Source organism: Neolamprologus brichardi, chromosome 15 (genome assembly GCF_056152115.1).
Source record: "Neolamprologus brichardi isolate AB-2024 chromosome 15, ASM5615211v1, whole genome shotgun sequence".
Lineage (NCBI taxonomy): Eukaryota > Metazoa > Chordata > Actinopteri > Cichliformes > Cichlidae > Neolamprologus > Neolamprologus brichardi.
The window spans coordinates 6,562,505-6,584,853 of NC_142118.1; the positions used below are offsets into that span (position 1 = coordinate 6,562,505).

The 22,349-nt window shown below is 41.6% G+C and overlaps 1 protein-coding gene across 2 annotated transcripts; it reads left to right on the forward strand.

Annotated features, from left to right (window-relative positions):
• Nucleotides 1-37: 37 nt before the first annotated feature.
• On the forward strand, nt 38-22,126 carry med23 (mediator complex subunit 23). 2 transcript variants are annotated; one of them, XM_035908711.2, is made up of 31 exons: nt 38-220; nt 475-506; nt 1,460-1,547; nt 1,630-1,754; nt 1,955-2,066; nt 2,315-2,413; nt 2,509-2,610; nt 2,711-2,780; nt 2,978-3,090; nt 3,173-3,268; nt 4,120-4,137; nt 8,278-8,484; nt 9,430-9,573; nt 9,742-9,887; nt 10,055-10,300; nt 10,381-10,523; nt 11,164-11,338; nt 11,776-11,939; nt 12,083-12,207; nt 12,330-12,535; nt 12,917-13,097; nt 13,212-13,382; nt 15,128-15,344; nt 15,585-15,694; nt 15,782-15,908; nt 16,268-16,433; nt 16,585-16,657; nt 16,744-16,958; nt 17,037-17,157; nt 17,260-17,391; nt 20,945-22,126. In XM_035908711.2, the coding sequence occupies exons 1-31, from the start codon at nt 170-172 to the stop codon at nt 21,170-21,172; spliced, it is 4,203 nt and encodes a 1,400-aa protein (XP_035764604.2). In that variant the 5' UTR covers nt 38-169; the 3' UTR covers nt 21,173-22,126. The 2 variants fall into 2 exon arrangements, with proteins under 2 accessions (XP_035764604.2, XP_087708088.1); XM_087851962.1 differs by lacking the exon at nt 4,120-4,137.
• Nucleotides 22,127-22,349: the final 223 nt, after the last annotated feature.

Consider the following 22,349-nt stretch of genomic DNA (forward strand, 5'->3'; position numbering starts at 1 on the left):
TCCGTTGCATGCCCGGATTGTTTTTGCCATCGCGCTTCTCATGCGGCGGCTTTCATCCTGCTTCATTTTAGCAGTTAGCTTGTTGGGGTTATCGTCTGTGCTCCCGTAGAGGAGTAACGGGTTTGAATTCTGGGATGGTTCGTTGAATAATTGTCTTTTGGTTGCAAACATGGCGCTTTCGATGGAAACGCAGCTTCAGAGCATCTTTGAAGATGTTGTGGTAACTTGCATCTTTGTTTACTGAGTGGCAGCCGAGCTAACATTAGTTAGCATGTCAGATAACTGTAGTAGTATTTTCTATTAACTGAACTTACTTTGGATTGCAAATGAGCAGTCCTAAATATAACCAGATGGTGTTTTTACTTTATGTCCCCAGCCTGCTAACATATGAGAATTAACAGCTATGGGTGCACCGTTAATATCACAAGCCTTCACTTACGTTAATGCATTTTTCTTTTCTCCTTCCTTTCTTAGAAAACTGAGATGATAGAAGAGGCCTTTGCTGGGTAAGGCTGCTCTGAATTCATGTTAATAACGCCCGATATTTGCAATTGCATTGTTATTACCTTTAAAAGGTGTAATGTTAAGTTACTGCACACTGGTAGTGCTGCTGGATGTTTCAGCAGTGAGACCATACATACACTCACAGGCCACTTTGTTAGGTGCTGGTCCACATTGACATGATAGCATCACACAGTTGCTGCAGATTTGTTGGCTGCTCCATCCATGATGTGAATCTCCTGTTTCACCACACCCCAAAAGTGTTCTGCTGGATTGAGATCTGGTGACTGTGGAGATCATTTGAGTACATTGAACTCATTGTCATGTTCGAGAAACTAGTTTGATGTAATTTGAATTTTAAGACATGCTGTGTTATCCTGCTTTGCTTCAGTTGACTGTTCTTAGCTTACATTACCGGCATCCATTATGTTCCTCAGCTGCTGTAGTCCATCTGCCTCTGGGTTTGACATGTTGTGTTCAGAGAGGCTCTTCTGAATAGGGGGGTTGTGTTTATCTGAGTTGCTTTTTTGCTCCCAGCACCTCAAAGCAATCTGGCCATTGACCTATGACCTCAACAAGGCATTTTCCCTCAGAGAACTGCTTGCTGCCTTTTCTCTCTTTTCTGGGCTATTCTCTGAAAACCCTAGAGATGTATATGTGGGGAAATTCCCAGCAGATCATCAGTTTCTGAAATAATCAGACCAACCTGTTTAGCACCTACAACCGTGCCATGTTCAAAGTCACTTAAATGACCTTTCTTCCCCATTCTGATGCTCAGTTTGAACTTAACTATGTCTTCTTGACCATGTCCACATGCCTAAAGGCAGTTAGGTGATGTTGTGTGATCGATTGATTAGATATCTGTATTGAAAAGATGTGGCTAACAGAGTGGCCGGTGTGTGTATATTAAAATGTATGGAGCAAAATTAAATGCTAAAATTAAGAAGTGTGTTTTTAGGATGTTTATGGACACTCCAGAGGATGAGAGGACTAAGCTGATCAGTTGTCTTGGAGCCTTCAGGCAGTACTGGGGAACCCTACCACAGGTTTTTACACACACACATACACTCCCACTTGCTCACACCTACATGGCTGAGATTTCTCAGTTGCTCCAATGTCTTTCTGCAGGAGTCTCATGAACAGTGTGTGCAATGGATTGTGCGCTTTATACACAGTCAGCACAGCCCCAAGAGGATCTCCTTCCTCTACGACTGTCTGGCAATGGCTGTGGAGACCAGTCTTTTACCACCCAGGTACACACATACATATAGTGTGAGATTATTTGACGCCTAAAGAAGTAAAATGGGTTCAAAGAATGATTTAGAATATTTCCATATATTAATTTATTATATTTAATTTATCTGTTTTATGACATCCCAATAATGAGTTGTTTTTAACTGTATTTATTATGTTTAATGTTATTTGTCTATCTCATTAATCTTCGTATCTTTAGGATGGTGTGCGTGGCCTTAATAAGCTCAGACAGTTTGGAGTGGGAGAGGACACAGTTGTGGGCATTAACTTTCAAGCTGATCCGCAAGATCATCGGGGGAGTGGACTACAAGGTCTCTGACACGAAACTTCTAGCACACAGACACATCTGGATCGATTCTTCCAATTTGTTTCTTCAATTCTTCGATTGTTTGTGCTTTTTTGTTTTGATTTTCAGTGGTTTTATTTTTGTTGACTGCTGCTTAACAGGGATCTCTGGCTTTTAGAAGAATATCCTACAATGTGTCATACATTTTAAAGTCGTTTTAAGCTTTCCACGTGAGACACTTGTTCATGAATTCTTTTATACTTGTTGCGTCAGGGTGTTCGGGACCTGTTGAAAGCTGTGCTGGATAAAATTCAAACTATTCCTACCACTGTCAGCTCAGCTATAGTCCAGCAGCTTTTGGCTGCCAGAGAGGTACCCATCTTCATACCTTTAAAATGAATCATATGTCATTTTTAATGGTTTATTTGAATACTTTTTAGGTTTACTTATATTTATGCATGTTGCAGGTGGTAGAATATATCCTGGACAGAAACGCCTGTCTCCTTCCAGCCTACTTTGCTATCACAGAAATTAGAAAACTGTATCCAGAGGGGCAGCTCTCACACTGGGTGAGTGTTTGTATAGCTATGTGTAACATTATATGTAACACTATATAGTCTGAATTTTTATTTGTGAATTCCTTATCATGTCTGTGCATCTCATTTTCAGCTTTTGGGCAGTTTGATATCAGACTTTGTGGACAGTTTTAGACCCACAGCCCGGATCAACTCTATCTGTGGTAAGAGGAACTGGTTGCTTCTCCTTTTATGGATTCCTGGAGATTTAAATAAGCCGTTTATCATTTGAAGTGTTATTATTATTAATAGGACAGTCACTAGAAAGTGAATGAAAACTAAAAAGACAGTTTGTAGTTATTTATCTCATGTAGTCAGTCTGGTATGTACAATCATTTGTTGCGTCCGTGTGTCCTCACAGGACGATGCAGTCTGTTGCCAGTGGTGAATAACAGCGGTGCTATCTGTAATTCCTGGAAATTAGACCCCAGCACTCTTCGCTTCCCTCTGAGAGGCATGCTGCCGTTTGACAAGGTAACAAACTAGCTGGACTTATATACCACGCACACCTTTAGACGTACAGAAGTTTGATTGTGATTTGTGTGTTATCATATAGGACCTTTTTGAGCCACAGACAGGGTTGCTACGCTATGTACTAGAACAGCCTTATTCAAGAGAGATGGTGTGCAACATGTTGGGGCTCAACAAGCAGGTAAAACAACCTCATCTTCTTTTGTATTTGTCCCTTTGCCTCCATATCAAGCCCTCCAAATGCCCCCACATTTCCTGCCCCCGTTATGTTCATCTAACTATCTTTTATCTGCTCCTGCTCTTGCTGTTTCCCTTATCCTCCATGATCTTTTCTTTGCGTTTCGGCACGGGTTCTTCACTTTTCTTTGCCACTCTCCTTATATCCTTCTCCCCTCACACCTCTCTTTTACCTTGTTTCCCTTGTAGTCCTTATGACACACCTATATAAGAACAAATGTAAAGCAACGCTGTGAGCTTGGCCCATAATGCACTGGTGTCAGTTTGCCCTGTTGGGTTCATGCAGTTTCAGCTCAGCCCAGTTCATTTAGCACAAACATCCACACAGTGTGTCAAGCTGTCATTGAATCCAGACAGTTTGGCATTATCACAAATATTTCTGTGTAGGTTCTCAGTTATCCCGGTCATGGCAATATAAGGAGCTTAAGTTTGTTGAAGACGAAGCTTCTTCAAGAAACTTAAAGAAGTCCAGTCGCTTTTCTTCCGGGCTCCTTGGATTGTTAACACAAAGCTATAATCAATGCTGTATATGGATTTTTCTTTATATTTTGACTGGGAGTAAATAACCCAGAATCTGGTTTATATATCTGAATTGGCTGAGTTGAAACTAACTGTGCTGAACAGACAGTAAACAACCTAGCTACCTTAGTCACCACTTTCTTTTCTGTCTCTCCTTCCCCCGCCCCCCCTCCTCTCTTCGTTTCATCCTCTTTCTTTGTTTCTCTTCCTTTTCTCTCTCTTTTGTCCTCTGGCTGTGTGTTGTATTTGTCTGTCTCTCTGCCATGCGCTCTCTAGACTCTGAACATTGCCCAGGTATGTCCTCTTCCTGGTTGCCTGACCGACCCAACTAACCAGCTCATTGGACGCTTAGCTTTTTTTTAGGCACACTGACGACCTGAAACTGGAGAAATGAAGAAAACTTGAAGTGGAACAAAAGAGAAACATGACAGAGCTTGAGATGGACACAGCAGGGCTCCATAAATGGTAGACTGGTGTGGTTAAATAAATATTTGACAGGTGCACTGTTAGGGAGATATTAACGATTACCAGAAAAAGCAGTTCGTTTAATGGGAAGCCAGGGAGACTTTGAGTCATTAACTGCACATGACTTGTTCAATTAACAGGTCGCTGTGTACATTTTTTAATAATGCCTGTTTGCTTTGCATCACACCTGCACACCTTATCTCTACCTTACCTTATCTTTTTTGTATCCTCCTTGATATTTTCTGTTAATATTCAGTATATATGATCTTGGCAAAAAAAAGAAGCACATTGATTATAATTATTTAGGCTTAGTTAAATTAATGCATATGATAAATAGATGAAAAATAAGTCTGTGATTAGCCATGATTACCACTAAGCCTCTTACATTGGAGGTTGTCAGTCAGCTGAAAGCTTTCAAGCTCCAAGTTCCTCAGTAATGCTTAGTACTTGGATTTGTGCTTAGCATGTTTCTGCATAATTCTATTTACTTATTAATGAGTACTCCTCAACTTTGCCTCATTGTGGCCCAACACACGCAGTTGATTAACATTTTTAGTTAGCAATCCTAATGTCAGCTGAGCTAACTGACACTGATCATACGGATACAGTCCAGACTAAGAGAGCTGCAGCTCCTCTGAGCCGCAAAAGAGCAAATTTAGTCCCAGCTAACAAGTCGACCTTAATTATTTCTGACTTTAAACCCTGCTGTTGACATTTCAAGTCCTGCTTCACTGCATGTATGGATGTAGTCTGGTGCTTGCCTGTTGTTAGCAAGGTCCTCCCGTGTCGGACCTGCTGCTGCTTTCTGTTGTGCTGACCGGGGGCAACACTGAACTATTTTGACTAAGCGGTGCTCTTGTCTTTGGTGATTAATTCAATTTGTTATTGTTATATTTGTTAGCCAAGAGCAAGCTTGCAAATCAAGCAACAGCTAGCCATGTGGCAGACAGTGACTACAGCAGACTACAGACCCAGACAGAAAGGTTAGTGTGTGCCACAGCAAGCGCAGAAACATTGTGCTGTACCTACAAGTAGACAAGCAAAACATTAGGCACCTCACAGGTTAATTTATCATTCCAACTTTATTACTTTTTACATAAATAAAAGGCAGGCTGGCTATGCTTTGTTTAATTATAGTCCAGTCTGCATTTTAAGTTGGTAGCTCTTAAATAATGTTACTGCAAACTGGATTTTAATGCAGCTTGTCCCTTCCACTCATTCAGTTGCATTAGTCAAAAGTGGCTCTAATTTGTATTGCTTACAGTCACCTTAATCCTTTCCAGTAAAAGCTGTAAGGTGACTCTGAAAGGTCAAATAAACTGCAACTTTAGAAAACACCAGGTTTAGCACACAAAACACAAGCTAGGTTAAATAAAACAGTGGAAATAGGGGGAAAAAACAGGTTAGTGCGATGGCTAGCACAGTTGCCTCAAAGCAAGAAGGTCCTGGGTTTGAACCCCCATCATGCCGGCGCTGTTCTATGTAGGCCTTGCTTGTTCTCCCCGTGTTTGTGTGGGTTATGTCGGGGTTCCTCCCACAGACTTAGTGAGGTTAGGTCAATTACTGTATATAAACTGTCCATAGATGTGAATGGTTTGTGACCTGTCCTGGGTGTAGCGTCTCTCACCCCATGACCCTGAGTTGGATAAGTGGAAGAAAATAGACGGATGGATGAAAATAGAGAAAAATACTGTAAAAGCACACAAAAAACAGCTGAAATAGAACAAAATATCACAACACTTTGCAAAAAAAGAAGAAACACAATGAAAGTGTCTTTGGGGGACACGATAATGTGACGGAAGAGCCGTGGAAATGACAAGCTAACAGTAAACGGCTAATAGCAAACATGTATCTACAGTATTATACAAACCACGTTATTAAAACACACATTACCTGCAACTTTTTCTCCTCAGCTTCTTGTAAGTAGGTCTCAGTGCAGTCGTTTGCATGTTTTGGTTTTTGTCTCCCCAAAAAACACTTCTGTTGTGTTGTATCCATTTGTGTGTGTGATTTCTTTTATGTTTGTTTGTTTATTTTTTCTGTTTCCATTGTGATTTGTGTGCTTCTGCGGCGTGTTTTCTTAAGTTGCAATGCGTTTGACCTCTCTGAGCCACCGTAAAGCTGGCTCATAAACCAAAAAGTTCTTTTCAGGTTTGAGATGGACTGGATTTTTGTTACAGGTCAAAATAATTAAATAAGGGGGTGGCCTGTGAGGACCGCAGTGCTTTATTGCATTTGCATAGTTTGTGGTTATTGTCAGCAGATCAGTGGAACATTTTAATTCTGGGCACCCAGGCGTTATGTTAATAAATAAGATGCTACCTGAGTTTATCTTCCTGAAAATGCGTACACTGTGGCACTGTGCAATTCAAAGAAGAGTCAAATCTGTCTGCCGGTGGCAGATAGATTGCAATTTCATTACATTGTGCTGGTTCCCATTAGTCAGGCTGTTGATCAGTTACAGTATAAACTAGCTGCTGGTTATATTGCTGGTTTTTAAATATATCACTGGGTGATCTGTGTACATGATTTATTTGTAGACAACAGATATGCCTGTGGATCTCTCTCTTACTCTTTTTCTTCTATCTGTTTGTTGCCCTTTTCTCTCTCATTCTGTGAGCATGTGTGTGTTTGGCTGCGGTGGAAGAGAAGCTGTGCCGAAGGCCAAAGCAAAGAAAAATCGGATGGTCATTTTCACAGCTACTCTTCTTCCTCCCACTCACACCTTTGTCCCTTCCCAGACCTGTTAGTCTGCATGTGGGAATGTGTTGCAGTGGCTGGTTTGCTGTTTTATGCTGTGCCTTTTAGTGCTGTACCTGACTTGTTCGTGCTGTGCTGTTCAGTCCCTCGTGTCTCAGTGTAAGAAGGGCTCTGTTAAGAGGCCTGACATGAATGTCAAAGCCTGCGCTGCAGAGATCCTCACTCCTTCTGCTCTAATTTTGCCTTTTTACATGTAGAAGACGGAACAAATGTGAAGGCCATATGTCAGGAAAGTGTGCAGCATTTTTTATGAAATCATAGTTCTTTTTAAATTAAATAACAGACCCAGCGACATGAAATATCAGCTACCTCATACAGTAGAACAGGGGCTGTGTGGATTGTAAGTGAAGCCTGTATTATTATTATTATTATTATTATTATTATTATTATTATTATTAACCCTTATTAGATGGAAAAATAAAAAAAATTAAAAAACCTCTCATTACCACTAATCCTCCATTTCTTTTCCTTTTTTTTCTTTTTACCCCACCTGTCTTTTAAATAGATGCATTTTTTTAATTCTCCATGATAGAGCATGGGTTATACTGGATATACTGGAGCCAGTACAGATTTTGAAGTGTTAAAAATTCTAGTATGGATGTCCTGGCCAATATTCTTTCTATATGTTTGCTCAGAATATAATATAATTATATTAAAAAGGAAAATTAAGGGTTTATTTGTCAAACTAGTTAGCTTTAGCTTCTATCGGTTTCTGAATCTTCTGATATAACAGCTACTTCTGAGCTTGTGAACCTTGTGACTGTTTCACATATGGAATGAAACCCCTTATTTTAAATCTTTTGTATGTATTAGAGTTATAAAAGATTTCACAGAAGACCAAAACACATCTTCTTTTCTGTATAGTAACACAAGCTGAGGATTACCAGAATATTAAGGGATATGGGTAAATACTGGAATATGGCTACAGTCCATTGTGACAACACAAGAAGGAGATGCTGTCCTGCACGCAGTGATCTTTTTAACAGTATCTGGAATAACTGTCAACAAAAATGTTTGAATGTGAAGTAATTTATTAAAGATGTTATTTTTATTCTCTCCTATGTCTGTCTCTCTGTCTTTCTTCCTTCAATCCGACCTTCCTTTCCTCTCTTCTTAACCCCTCTTCTTTTTGTCTCCTTTGGCTTTTTTCCTCCCTTCTTCTCACCGTTTTCTTTATCCTGTAACACACCTCCCCTCCTCCCCTCCCAGCATAAGCAGCGTTGCCCGGTGCTGGAAGAGCAGCTGGTGGACCTGGTGGTGTACGCCATGGAGCGCTCTGAGACTGAGGAACACTTTGACGCCGATATCGGAGGAACTAGTCAGCTGCTGTGGCAGCACCTCTCCTCCCAGCTCATCTTCTTTGTGTTGTTTCAGTTTGCAAGTTTCCCTCACATGGTGCTGTCGCTACACCAAAAGGTATGAGGAGTTGACTGCAGTCACGCTGATAGAAAAAGAAAAACATTTACAGCATGTTTACAGTCAGTTAGGGCATGAGTGTAATACATGTGTTTACAGTGAACTGGGGAAGCCTCTTGGATGAGAGGTGAAACATCTTCCCAAACTTTAAGAAGCTCAGTTGCCTTTTTCAAGCTTTTGAGACGTGTTTAAGGCTACGTCCGCACGTACACGGGTATTTTTGAAAACGGAGATTTTCCGTTTTCGTTTTAAAAAATAATCCCGTCCACACGTAAAGGCAGAAATGAAGGAAAACGCTGCTAGGAACATGCCAAAGCAACAGGTGGTGATATATTCCTAACCGTGCAGAAATGTTGGCCAATCAGAAGTCTAGAAGCCTCGGTGGGAAAAAGTAAACAAAGCTGGGGCATAGAAGCAGAACCGAGTCGTATGTGTGGAGGTACAGTAACTGTTTGTGTACATGTAAGCATTTAAACACTGCAGAGAGTGCAATTAACAGTAATAGTATTGTAGAAATTCATTTCACCGAAACAATAACGTGACGCACAGTGCGACGTCAAAAAATGCGCACACCTTTGACGCTGCATTTTCTGCGTTTTCTCCGTTTTTCTCGTCCACACGTAAATGCAAAAACGGAGTTTTCAAAAATATCCACCCTGGCCAGAGTTTTTAAAAATCTCAGTTTTCAGTGACCAAAAACGCCGTTTACGTGTGGACGAAAGGTGCAAAGGCATAGAAAAATCTGCGTTTTCAAAAATACCCGGGTACGTGTGGACATAGCCTAAATGTATGCAGTGGAGTGAGTTGTAGCACGTGTCATAACATTTATTAAATATGTTTAACAACATGTTACTAACAAGGAAAAAATTAAATGAAGCAGATTAAATTCTGTGTATACGTGTTTTAATGATTTATTTTCTCCTTTCCCTTATTTGTTCTCATCAGCTTGCAGGTAGAGGTCTCATTAAAGGGAGAGATCATCTTATGTGGGTCCTGCTTCAGTTCATATCAGGAAGCATTCAGAAGAACGCCTTAGCTGACTTCCTGCCTGTCATGAAGCTTTTTGACCTGCTTTACCCAGAAAAAGAGGTACAAGTTATTGCAACTTGTACTGTCCCATTTTTATCTTGTTTTTGTCTTGTTTTTTATTAGATCTATGTTTTAAATATTTATCATTCTAATATTTTACTGGGGTGGTACAGTAGACTAATATTGCTTGTTGTATGAGTGTCACCATCGCTTTCTGTTCCTCTTCAGTGCATTCCAGTTCCTGACATTAACAAACCCCAGTCGACCCATTCGTTCGCTATGACCTGCATCTGGATCCATTTGAACCGCAAAGCTCAGAACGACAACTCCAAACTGCAGATACCCATACCGCACTCTCTGAAGCTGCACCATGAGTATGTCTTTCACAAAGATATGCATTTAGCGATAATAAATACTTCAAAAGTCATAATTTTCCCTATACATGGCATACCTGGTTAATTGCTAATGTCTTCCAGAATTCATAAAATGATAAACGTCCTCTGCGGCTCTCTGTCCACCGCTTTTCCCCTTCTTTGTTTAGATTTCTTCAGCAGTCGCTGCGTAACAAGACCCTGGGCATGTCCGACTATAAGATCGCCCTGCTGTGTAACGCCTACAGCACCAACTCGGAGTGCTTCACTCTGCCAATGGGCGTCCTGGTTGAGACCATCTATGGAAATGGATCCATGAGGATCAACCTTCCCGGCACCAACTGTATGGCTTCGGGATCGGTCACTCCGCTGCCCATGAATCTGCTGGATTCGCTCACTGTGCATGCAAAGATGAGGTAAATAAGTAAAACACAGAGAATGTTTTAATTCATTTCTTCTACTTCAAATCCCTGATCGCCTGCCCTCCGGTTTCCAGTCTGATCCACAGTATTGCCACGCGTGTCATCAAATTGGCCCATGCCAAGTCCAGCATTGCTCTTGCCCCTGCATTGGTAGAGACGTACAGCAGATTGTTGGTCTACATGGAAATTGAGTCCCTGGGCATCAAAGGATTCATCAGTGAGTCTATTTTTAAAACTCACTTAAAGTTTGCACTATGTTGAATTGTAGATGTATGAAATATTATCTTATTTGAGGAGGAGCTAATTTTGCTTCTTAACGCCTAATAGTTGTTTGGGATTGTCACATCATACTTCTGTAGAGATAGCTAGATGCTAGAAGTACTGCAAACATAGCATATGGACACCTGCACTCCTTTAGGCCAACTTCCAACTCCCAAGTTGAACCGTTGTAAAAATGTAAAGAGAAGAATATACAGATAAAAGTTGCCTGAAAAATAAATGCTCAGGTAAAGTACAGATACATGAAAATTCTACTTAAGTAAAGTATGAAGTATTTGTACTTCATTACTTCCCAGCTCTGCAAATAGCCGACATAAAGCCGTCTGAATGTGTCAGGCTTCAGAATAGTGTTATTAATCTCTATATTTATAGTATCATGAACATTTTAATGACATTTACTGAGGAAGCAGGTTCATTTACATGATACTGTTTCATTATGGGGTTTTCAGTACTATCAATATATTGAGCTAGTAAAATTTGCAAGTGTTACAGTTTACTGGGACACAGTTACATTATTATTTATTCTCTTTGGGGCTGCAGAAACGTTTTAAATAATGAGAAACACTCTGTCTGTCCAGGTCAGTTGTTGCCCAACGTGTTCAAGTCTCACGCGTGGGGAATCCTTCACACGTTACTGGAGATGTTCAGTTACAGGATGCATCACATCCAGCCACACTACAGAGTCCAGCTGCTGAGTCACCTGCACAGCTTGGCTGCTGTGCCACAGACCAACCAGAACCAGCTACATCTGTGGTAATGTAGAAGCATGTGTCGCATATAGCTAGCTCCTGCTAATATTAGAAATTTAAAGCAAAATTACACATTTTGTTGCTTTTTGAAGTCAAAAGATTAAATCAAAACAAATATTAAAATGCAGCTTGAGTGTTGTGTGCTCTTTTACTGCACTTTATTGCCTTTGAACTTAAAATTTGTGATGTTCTTACCATGAAGTGAAAATGATCTGAAACTTGAAAGTTATTCTTTTAAGTGCTTCTGTTTGAAATAGTTATTTGCTTAATTCTAATTATTTACTCAGGTAAACTAACTGTGGAAGACAGAAAAGTCCCACACAACATGTCCTCATGTTGTCCAACTCAACTGAGAAACAAATTCAGCACAAAAAAATGTTCATCAGGATTATGATGTAGTGAAAAAGAGTCATCATTCCTCTTTCTGTCTTTGTCCTGAAGTGTTGAGAGCACAGCTCTGCGCCTGATCACAGCTTTGGGGAGCTCAGAGGTGCAGCCGCAGTTCACCCGCTTCCTCAATGACCCAAAGACAGTTTTGTCAGCCGAATCCGAGGAGCTGAATCGCGCCCTGATCCTCACTCTGGCCAGAGCCACACACGTCACCGGTACTCACTCAGTTTTTGAAGCCTCATTTGCAGTGTTGTTGTTTTTTTTTTAGTCATTGTTTCGCTTTTTGCTTCACTTCTAATCATCGTGTTTGACTGAAATCCGTCTCGTGTTATTTGTCACCTGCTTTCTGTATGTGCAGATTTCTTCACAGGGTCTGACTCCATCCAGGGCACTTGGTGTAAGGACATCCTGCAGACAATCATGAGTTTTACGCCTCATAACTGGGCCTCACACACGCTATCCTGCTTCCCTGCACCACTACAGGTGCAGATATTATGTTATGCAAAATATTCAAGTAATAATTGTGGTTTATTGTTGTTTTTCTCTGTCAAATAAAACATCCGAATCTTGCTGTAGTGACTCCTGGACCTCTGTTTTTGCTTCAGGCGTTTTTCAAGCAGAACAACGTTCCTCAGGAGTCGCGCTTCAATCTAAAGAAGAACGTCGAGGAGGAGTACAGGAAGTGGAAGTCGATGGCCAATGAGAATGACATCATCACCCATTTCTCCATGCAGGGCTCACCTCCACTGTTCCTCTGTCTGCTGTGGAAGATGCTGCTGGAGATGGACCATATAAACCAAATAGGCTTTAGGTTTGTTATACATGAGTTAAGCTTCCACATGTATATAAAAAGTAGACTGCAGCAGGGGAAAAAGAAATACTTAATTAAATAATCCAAAGCTGTGATCAGCGAGAATATTACTTGTTTATGTTTCCAGGTTACACTCACTATTAAAGACACTGCTGAGTGTATTTTAATGAACCCTGTGTTAATGATGCATGTCATCACTGTTGTTGAGGCATTTTAAATTTAACATTTTACATCAATTAACCAGGAAGGGGTTGCGGGGGTGGGTCCTACACAGCATCTGTGACTAATTGATCCCGAGGGAGAAAGCTGCCTTATTGTGGGAGGATGAGCTAACTGCTGTTTTTTGTGGGGGGGGTTTCCATTTCTTTTTTGGTCCCTCAGGGTCTTGGAACGTATTGGAGCACGTGCACTGGTGGCTCACGTGCGCACATTTGCCGACTTCCTCGTCTATGAGTTCTCAACGTCAGCTGGCGGGCAGCAGCTTAACAAGTGCATTGAAATACTCAATGACATGGTGTGGAAATACAACATAGTCACGCTGGATCGACTCATTCTGTGCCTGGTGAGGACAGACGGAGAACTACAGGATTATATACTGTAACAAAGACATCATTGATTCTACAGTTTTTCTTTGCCCATGCTGCAATGCGATAAGAATCCATGTCTCTGCCTTCAGGCGATGCGTAGCCACGAGGGAAACGAGGCTCAGGTTTGCTACTTCATAATCCAGCTGCTGCTGCTGAAGCCCAATGACTTCAGAAACCGAGTCAACGATTTTGTCAAGGAGAATGCTCCCGAGCACTGGCTGCAGAACGACTGGCACAGCAAACACATGAACTACCACAAGGTATACGTGCGACAGAACATGTTTCGTTAAAAGTTACAGTGGGGCAAAAAAGTATTTAGTCAGCCACCGATTGTGCAAGTTCCCCCACTTAAAATGATGACAGAGGTCAGTAATTTGCACCAGAGGTACACTTCAACTGTGAGAGACAGAATGTGAAAAAAAAATCCATGAATTCACATGGTAGGATTTGTAAAGAATTTATTCGTAAATCAGGGTGGAAAATAAGTATTTGGTCACCTCAAACAAGGAAAATCCCTGGCTCTCACAGACCTGTAACGTCTTCTGTAAGAAGCTTTTCTGTCCCCCACTCGTTACCTGTATGAATGGCACCTGTTTGACCTCATCATCTGTATAAAAGACACCTGTCCACAGCCTCAACCAGTCAGACTCCAAACTCCGCCATGGCCAAGACCAAAGAGCTTTCGAAGGACACCAGGAAAAGAATTGTAGACCTGCACCAGACTGGGAAGAGTGAATCTACAATAGGCAAGCAGCTTGGTGTGAAAAAATCAACTGTGGGAGCAATCATCAGAAAATGGAAGACATACAAGACCACTGATAATCTCCCTCGATCTGGGGCTCCACGCAAGATCTCATCCCGTGGGGTCAAAATGATCATGAGAACGGTGAGCAAAGATCCCAGAACCACACGGGGGGACCTGGTGAATGACCTGCAGAGAGCTGGGACCAAAGTAACAAAGGTCACCATCAGTAACACACTACAACGGCAGGGAATCAAATCCCGCAGTGCCAGACGTGTTCCGCTGCTGAAGCCAGTGCATGTCCAGGCTCGTCTGAAGTTTGCCAGAGAGCACATGGATGATACAGCAGAGGATTGGGAGAATGTCATGTGGTCAGATGAAACCAAAGTAGAACTTTTTGGTATAAACTCAACTCGTCGTGTTTGGAGGAAGAAGAATACTGAGTTGCATCCCAAGAACACCATACCTACTGTGAAGCATGGGGGTGGAAACATCATGCTATGGGGCTGTTTTTCTGCCAAGGGGACAGGACGACTGATCCGTGTTAAGGACAGAATGAATGGGGCCAAGTATCGTGAGATTTTGAGCCAAAACCTCCTTCCATCAGTGAGAACTTTGAAGATGAAACGAGGCTGGGTCTTCCAACATGACAATGATCCAAAACACACCGCCCGGGCAACAAAGGAGTGGCTCCGTAAGAAGCATTTGAAAGTCCTGGAGTGGCCTAGCCAGTCTCCAGACCTCAACCCCATAGAAAATCTGTGGCGGGAGTTGAAAGTCCGTGTTGCTCGGCGACAGCCCCAAAACATCACTGCTCTTGAGAAGATCTGCATGGAGGAATGGGCCAAAATACCAGCTACTGTGTGTGCAAACCTGGTAAAGACCTATAGTAAACGTTTGACCTCTGTTATTGCCAACAAAGGTTATGTTACAAAGTATTGAGTTGTATTTTTGTTATTGACCAAATACTTATTTTCCACCCTGATTTACGAATAAATTCTTTACAAATCCTACCATGTGAATTCATGGATTTTTTTTTTTTTCACATTCTGTCTCTCACAGTTGAAGTGTACCTCTGGTGCAAATTACTGACCTCTGTCATCATTTTAAGTGGGGGAACTTGCACAATCGGTGGCTGACTAAATACTTTTTTGCCCCACTGTAGATAGGTCCACAACTGTGAGACATCTCAAAAAGTCAAGTTAAATGTAGAAATTAAATTATCTGTAATAATCTGTTTTAAAATGACTGTTTTTCTTCCAGAAATACCCAGAGAAGTTGTACTTTGAGGGTCTCGCAGACCAAGTCAACCCTCCCATGCAGCTCCAGCCTCAGTACCTGCCAATCTACTTTGGGAATGTGTGTCTGCGCTTTCTGCCTGTTTTTGACATTGTCATCCACCGCTTCCTGGAGCTCCTTCCTGTCTCCAAGTCTCTGGAGACGCTGCTGGATCATCTGGGAGGGCTGTACAAGTTCCACGGTGAGTCGGGCTACGAGGAGGACTGTGCGGGTCCAAGATGAGGGGAGTTGGATTCACTAGGATGTCTTAACGCATCCTGAAACAGGAAATCCCAGGCAGCTCCTTCAGTGGGAGAAATGTTTCATCACTCATCTAAGTAACTTCTCCAGTCATTCACAATCAGCTTTTTGGGATAAAAAAAGGGAAGGTGAACTTTGCCATTATTTGGGGATTTGTATTTACTGCTGCGTTTCTTTGCAGATCGCCCTGTGACCTACCTGTACAACACCCTTCACTACTATGAGAGACACCTGAGAGACAGAACCAACCTCAAGAGAAAACTGGTTCATGCCATCATGTCTTCACTGAAGGTAAACAGAGAAGACACATTCATTAATTCATGTATCTGAATAGCTAATGCGCAATTATTGATATCAGTGTAACGTTTTATTTTGCAGGACAACCGTACTCCAGGCTGGTGTCTCAGCGAAACCTATCTGCGGTTTGGCATGAACGCCCGTGAAGAAAACGTGTGGATCCCTGATGACACCTACTACTGCAAGCTGATTGGACGCCTGGTGGACAATATCCTTCATTAATCACTCCTAACAACAAAAGACCAATGTCTGAACATGGAAAGTCATTGGTCTTTTGGGCTGCTGGAAAGTATATTTACCTTACCGCTGTGAGTTCTTGTCTCCCTTAATAGCTTTAAAGAGGGATTGTATTTATTAATCCATCTAAGCTCATTTTATTGCAGCCTCTGGGGTTGTTAAAGTAGAAAAGAGTTATTAAAAACAAGATAAAATCGGTTGGATGGGGTTCGTGTGCTCCACGAAAACAATATGCGGTTAATTAAAAGTGGAACAAGTAAAACATCCGCGCTTCCACGAAGGCTGTTTTCTCCTCCGGTGATTGTTTATCCTCCTTAGCTTTTACCTCACCCATGGCGGGAAAGTCACCGGGTCCTTTTCCCAACTGTGACTGGAGGTTCAACGAGTTCCCCAACCCTGCGGCCCACGCCCTGCACGTCACCTGTGTGGAGCTGATGGCTTTGGCCGTGCCAGGAAAAGATGTGGGAAACGCTTTGCTTAATGTTGTGTTGAAAAGGTGCAGTAAGCAAGCCATGTGCAATCACTGTAAAGTTTATGGGTCTCATTAGGCTTAAATGCCGTCCTTTTGGAATTAATAGTGTTCTGTAGTGTATGCAGACTATTTAAATGATCCCTAAAATTACCTATCATCTTCTTTCACCTTTTAGTCAGCCTCTGGTCCCCAGAGAGAACATCACTGCCTGGATGAATGCCATTGGACTTGTGATCACTGCACTTCCAGTAAGAAAAATACTCTGACTTTCAGCTTTCACAATAAACTGATGTTCAGATTTTTCCGCCGTGACAACCTGTGATCTTCTCTTCAGGAACCATACTGGATCGTTCTCCACGACCGCATCGTTTCTGTGATCAGCTCTCCGGCATTGACGTCGGAGACAGAGTGGACAGGCTATCCCTTTGCCTTGCTGGACTTCACCGCCTGCCACCAGAGCTACAGTGAAATGAACTGCAGCTACGTGCTAGCATTAGCACACGCCGTGTGGCATCACTCATCCATCGGACAGCTGTCTCTGATCCCCAAGTGAGGCGCTCTCCTTGTTTCTATCTTGTAAGACTGTTTCCTTTTGCTCTCCTCATGTCTTTATGTGTCTGTGCGTAGATTCCTGTCAGAGACTCTGAAGCCGATCGTCAAGACAGAGTTCCAGCTGCTGTACGTGTATCACCTGGTGGGGCCGTTCCTTCAGCGCTTCCAGCAAGAGAGGACGCGTTGCATGTTGGAGGTACACTTCAGACGTTCTCTTTATCTTCTATCAAAGATATCATTTAGTTTTGTCTTTCTCCTGGTGGATTTTTGTACATTTTGTTCTGTGTTGCTATTTCAGATTGGTGTTGCCTTCTATGAGATGCTGCAGGCAGTTGACAAACACTGTCAGCATCTCAGCTACATGGACCCGATCTGCGATTTCCTGTATCACATTAAATACATGTACACTGGAGACAGCGTGAAGGAGCAGGTGAGCTTTTAACGTCTTCTTGGAGCATAGCAGTGTCACAACAACAATCCAATCCAGTTTTATTTATAGGGCATTTTTTATACATGCAAATTTGACAAAGTGCCGTACAAAGCACCAAAACACCACACACAATCAGTGAAACAATAAAAAAACAACAATAAAAATAATAATATATTGAAGGTAAGAACACACCACTGTCATTGTGAGTTAAAAGCCAGATGAGTTTTTTAAAAATGAGGAGATCATCCTAAAATATGGGCAGGGAGATCTTTCCATAATTAAGAGATGATAACTGAAAAAATGGTCCATGTACCTCAGCGATCTTGAGCGAACATATGCGGTCAGCAGAGATGGGCAGTAACGTTTTACTTGTAACATTAGATTACCGTTACTTTCCCATAAGAACGCTGCGTTACTGCGTTACTAAAACCGTGATTTTTTTTTTTTGCAAGAATGTTTCATGACAGTGACGTAAGCGAGTGCAACGTTCGTGACAACAGCTGTGTGCAGATCAGCAATGGATCATATATCGAGTGCAGGAGAGAGTATGAGCGTGCAGCGTTTAAAGCGTGGAAGTACTGACCTTACTTTGAGTTTGATTCCATAAAAAGTGACAAAAACATTAGTGTCCGTTGTGCGTGGGAAGAAAACTTCTTTTTACAGCGAAAAAAAACCCTCTAAACTTCCGAGCAAGCACCGAGTAGCTACAACATAATGGGAAATTCACAGAAAAACTCGCGGATTCTTCCACTGACCGCTGCGGCACACCTGCACCAGGGCAAACCTCCACCCACCCTACTCCTGCTTTACAGGTGAAAATAGAGCAACAGGACCGCTAGTCTTTGATGTTATTTATTTTCTGCTGTGTTTTACTTGCATTTATTTGAAAGACTGAGTGTAAACACACAAAAAATATTTTATTTTATGTGCTGGAATGTGCAGAACATAGGTTTAAATGTTAAACTAATTTCTTCAAGTCAGAGAATGGTGCATATAATTAAATTTTTACTTGATGCATAAAGTTAAAAGATTAAAACTAATAAAACAAGTTTTAAAAAGGGACTTTTCCATTTGATTACATTTTGTATGATGGATTATGCAGAAAAAGTAGAATTGGGCTGAAAGATCTATTGCTTTATTACCTATTCAGGTTTTAAATCGTGTTTTTAAAAACTAACTAAGTAATTAATTACTTTTGAAAATAAGTAATCAGTAAAGTAACAGGATTACTTTTTTGGGGAAGTAATCAGTAATTAGCTACTGATTACTTTTTTCAAGTAACTTGACCAACACTGGCGGTCAGCAGCTCAGACACGTACACGAGCAGTCATCCAGGAAAGGTTTTAAAAGTAAATAATAAAATCTTAAAACAAACAAGGATTCAGCAGAAGGAGGCCAGGATGGGCGAGCACGGGTTAATACAAGCTGTGGCATTTTGGACCGACTGCATGCGAGCAACAGAAGCTTTGATTTATTGTGAACTCACTAATAGTGGATACAGGAACAGGAAAGTTCCTGTCATTTAATTGTTTATCTGTTATTGCCAGTGTGGGGAAACAGTCTTTATCAATAAGAATCGCTGTGAAAATGATAAAAAAAATACAGTTGAAAGTTAAAAATCTTTGCACTCCTTCACATTTTCTAAAGTTGTCCAGTGAGCCGGATTAGCGTCATCATCAGGGGATTCTGGCCCCGAGGCCTTATGTTTGACACCACTGCACTAGAACCATATTAATATTATTTATGAGCCCTAAATATTACCCTCTAAATACAGTGCAGTTATCAGCATTGCCGTGTTTAATTGCACTGCAGAGGCGTGCATACAGCGTTGTTTGTCTGTAAATATCACGCTTGCTAACGGAAATTTCCCTGCAGGTTTGAATAAGAGGCCTGACTGAGGCAAGGGTTACCCTGTTTTCTGCTTTTTTTGTATCCACCGGATACTACTGCAGCTTAGATTATGCACAAAATTGACCTATTATGTTGCAGATGAAAGCTTCCAGAAGACGGAACTACTGCAGAAATTCAAATAAATCCAAACAGAAAGTCTCTAAATATTCATTTTGTTTGGAGAAATGATGATATGCCAGTAGGACTGTGTAATTATGTGCACAGAGATTAAAAAGTGTGCTACCCTTTGAATAATAGATACTGTAAAATCTGCAGTAAGAAGATGATGAAACCATCATCATGTAAAACAGGGAAAACCAACTGACAAGAAATCTGTGGCTTTTACACACATTCTGGGTGCATGCTGCTCCTCAAAACACAGTTGCTGTTTTTTTTTTTTATAATATTTCCATTTATCCACTCATTCATTTTTTTGTTGCTTATTTGGATCTGAGTCACATGGGCAGCCATCTCAGCACAGATGCCCAGACCTCCCTCTTTTTGCAATGTTTCCAAGCCACTTGTCAGATGTAATCTCTCCTTCATGTCCTGGGTCTTCTTTGGAGCCTCCCTCTGGTGGGACATGCCAGAAATATCTCACCTGATCAGATGCCCGAACCTCAACCTTCCTCCTCTTGATGTGGAGGAGTAGCAGCTCTACTTTGAGTCCCTCGTAGTCTCTAAGGCTGAGCTCAGACAGACCGTTTGGATGGAGTTCATTTCTGGTGCTTATATCTGCAATCTTATTCTTTTGGTCAGTTCTCGCAGACATAGGTGAGGGTAGGACCGTAGATGTACAGCTTCACAACAGCAGGTAGCCTCTGCATGGATGTCAACACTGCACAAGTCTGTTCCCCTCTCTCGTGAACAAGACCCATCCATCCAGGGGTTGCAAGGGACCTGGAGCCTATCCTGTGTCAGTGTGAAAGAGAGGATACACTCTGGACAGGTCATCAGTCTGTCACCAGACTAACAGACAGACAACCATTTGAACTCGCATTCACCTGTGGGTAATTTAGAAACACCGTTTAAGCCAGGCTACCTCGAGAGAAACCTTGCAGGTTCCATGCAGAAAGGCTGTCATGGATTCAAACCCAGTACCTTCTCTCTGTAAACACCAAGATCCCAGAGATACTTAAACGCCTCCATTTGGAGCAACAGCTTGCTCCTGATCAGGAGTGGCCACTCCACTCTTGACCAATTGAGAATCCCGGCCTCAGGCTCAGAGGTACTAATTTTCATTTTCAGGTGTTCACTTTCAGCTGCAAACCTCACCAGCGTGACCTGGAGGCTACCGCTTAAAGAAATTCATCATCTTCAAAAAGTAGAGAGGCGATCCTGAGACTTCATCTCTTGGCTGGTTTTCATCACTTTTTTGCAGTTTTTAGTTTGAGCTTAGGTGCAATCCCAGAGGCGTGCCCGACTTTATAAGAGCAGATTTGTTCCAAGCCACCACAGGACACAATATGCTGTGTTTTTGGTGCAGTAATTCTAAAGAAGCAAATGTGATAAATAGTGATGTGATGCTTAACTGGTAATTACAAAGCACCTCTCTGACACAACCTAATTGCCTTTCTTGTTTAGTTCCTGCTTTTGGCTCTGTCTACATCAGTGTATTCACTTCTCATCCTTTATTCATCCACCTTTTTTGTGCTTTGTCTAGGTGGAGAAAATCATCATGACTCTGCGTCCTGCCATGAAGCTGCGTCTGCGCTTCATCACGCACAGCAGCAAGATAGAGACGTCATCCTCAGCTGCCAGCGCTGCCTCCGCTTCCTCCGCCTCTTCCTCCTCCGCCACCCCTCAGCCCCCTCCGTCCACACTTTCATCCTCCACCGCTGCCGCCTCACCCTCCCCCTCCTCCTCACAGCACACACACACACCTATGTAGGTGGCCTTGCCAAACACAAGCGCACAGTAGCGATCATAACTATGAACTTACATTTTGTTCGTTTTCTGCTAATTTGGATATTTTGTATCTCGTGTGTTTATAAACAAGGCCTCTTGCAAGAATTTTGTGCAAATTATTTTCAAAATCTCAACTTATGTCAAAGTTAAAACAAAGAATTTTTTTTCTTCTTATGTTTTTCTGTTCAGGAAACTCCATAGACTGAGTTTGACAAAATATTTAAGCCTTAACATAACAGACAAAATGGGTCACAGGAAAACAGAAGGTTTTTTGTGGTGTAATTTTATCGTATTTTTTTTGTAGACATTTTTTATGTTGTACATTATTACTTCATTAAAAACGGAGGCAATTTTTAAAATAATGGGTCTTTGTAACAAAAACTGTGTATTTCTTTATTTAGACTGTATCCTCATGGTCTCAAACCAGTGATCTTTCATGTGTTCATGTGTCAACCACTTCACCTACACATGGATCCACTATGTTACTGTAAATATAATAACCATGCATATTAAGGTTTTTCTAAGAATTATTCAGTCAAACTAAAATATTGTGTTTTTTGTTGCTCCTCTCATGTTTTTCATTTGCTCCTGGGCAGACTAGAAATACCAGACTGATTCTGACAGGTCAGCTCACCCCTTACTCTTTCTGTGGACAAACACCTGTTTAGTAGGTGAGCGTCTGCACAACCCAAAGCACTCAATACAGGTTCTGTCTGATGCAATATAGTAACAACCAGCAGGGGGAGCCCAGCATTTACAGTCGACATCAGTCACTTTCCTCACAGATGGAATTAATGAAGGATGGAGGGAGTCATACATTAGGAACCTTACCTTACCTTGCCCCATTTGATTTGTTCCCTTTCTCTATGCCAGAGGATATGAAAAAAGCACATAAACAGGTATCCATTAAGTTTGGTAGAAAGTCGCACTCTGAGCCAGTAACACTTCGTATTCTGGCAGAGAGCTGGATCTGGGAATTTTGCCATTTGACAGTTGGCAGTAAAGCTAATGGTTAGACATAGACTTCATTCCAAATCTTTGGGGTATATTGTTGGGTCAGTAAATCAAATTATAATTAAATTGGTGCCTTTGGCTGTTGGGCAGTGGCGAGGGTAACTACATAGTTTTACCAACTATTTTTACTTCCCACTGGAGAAGCT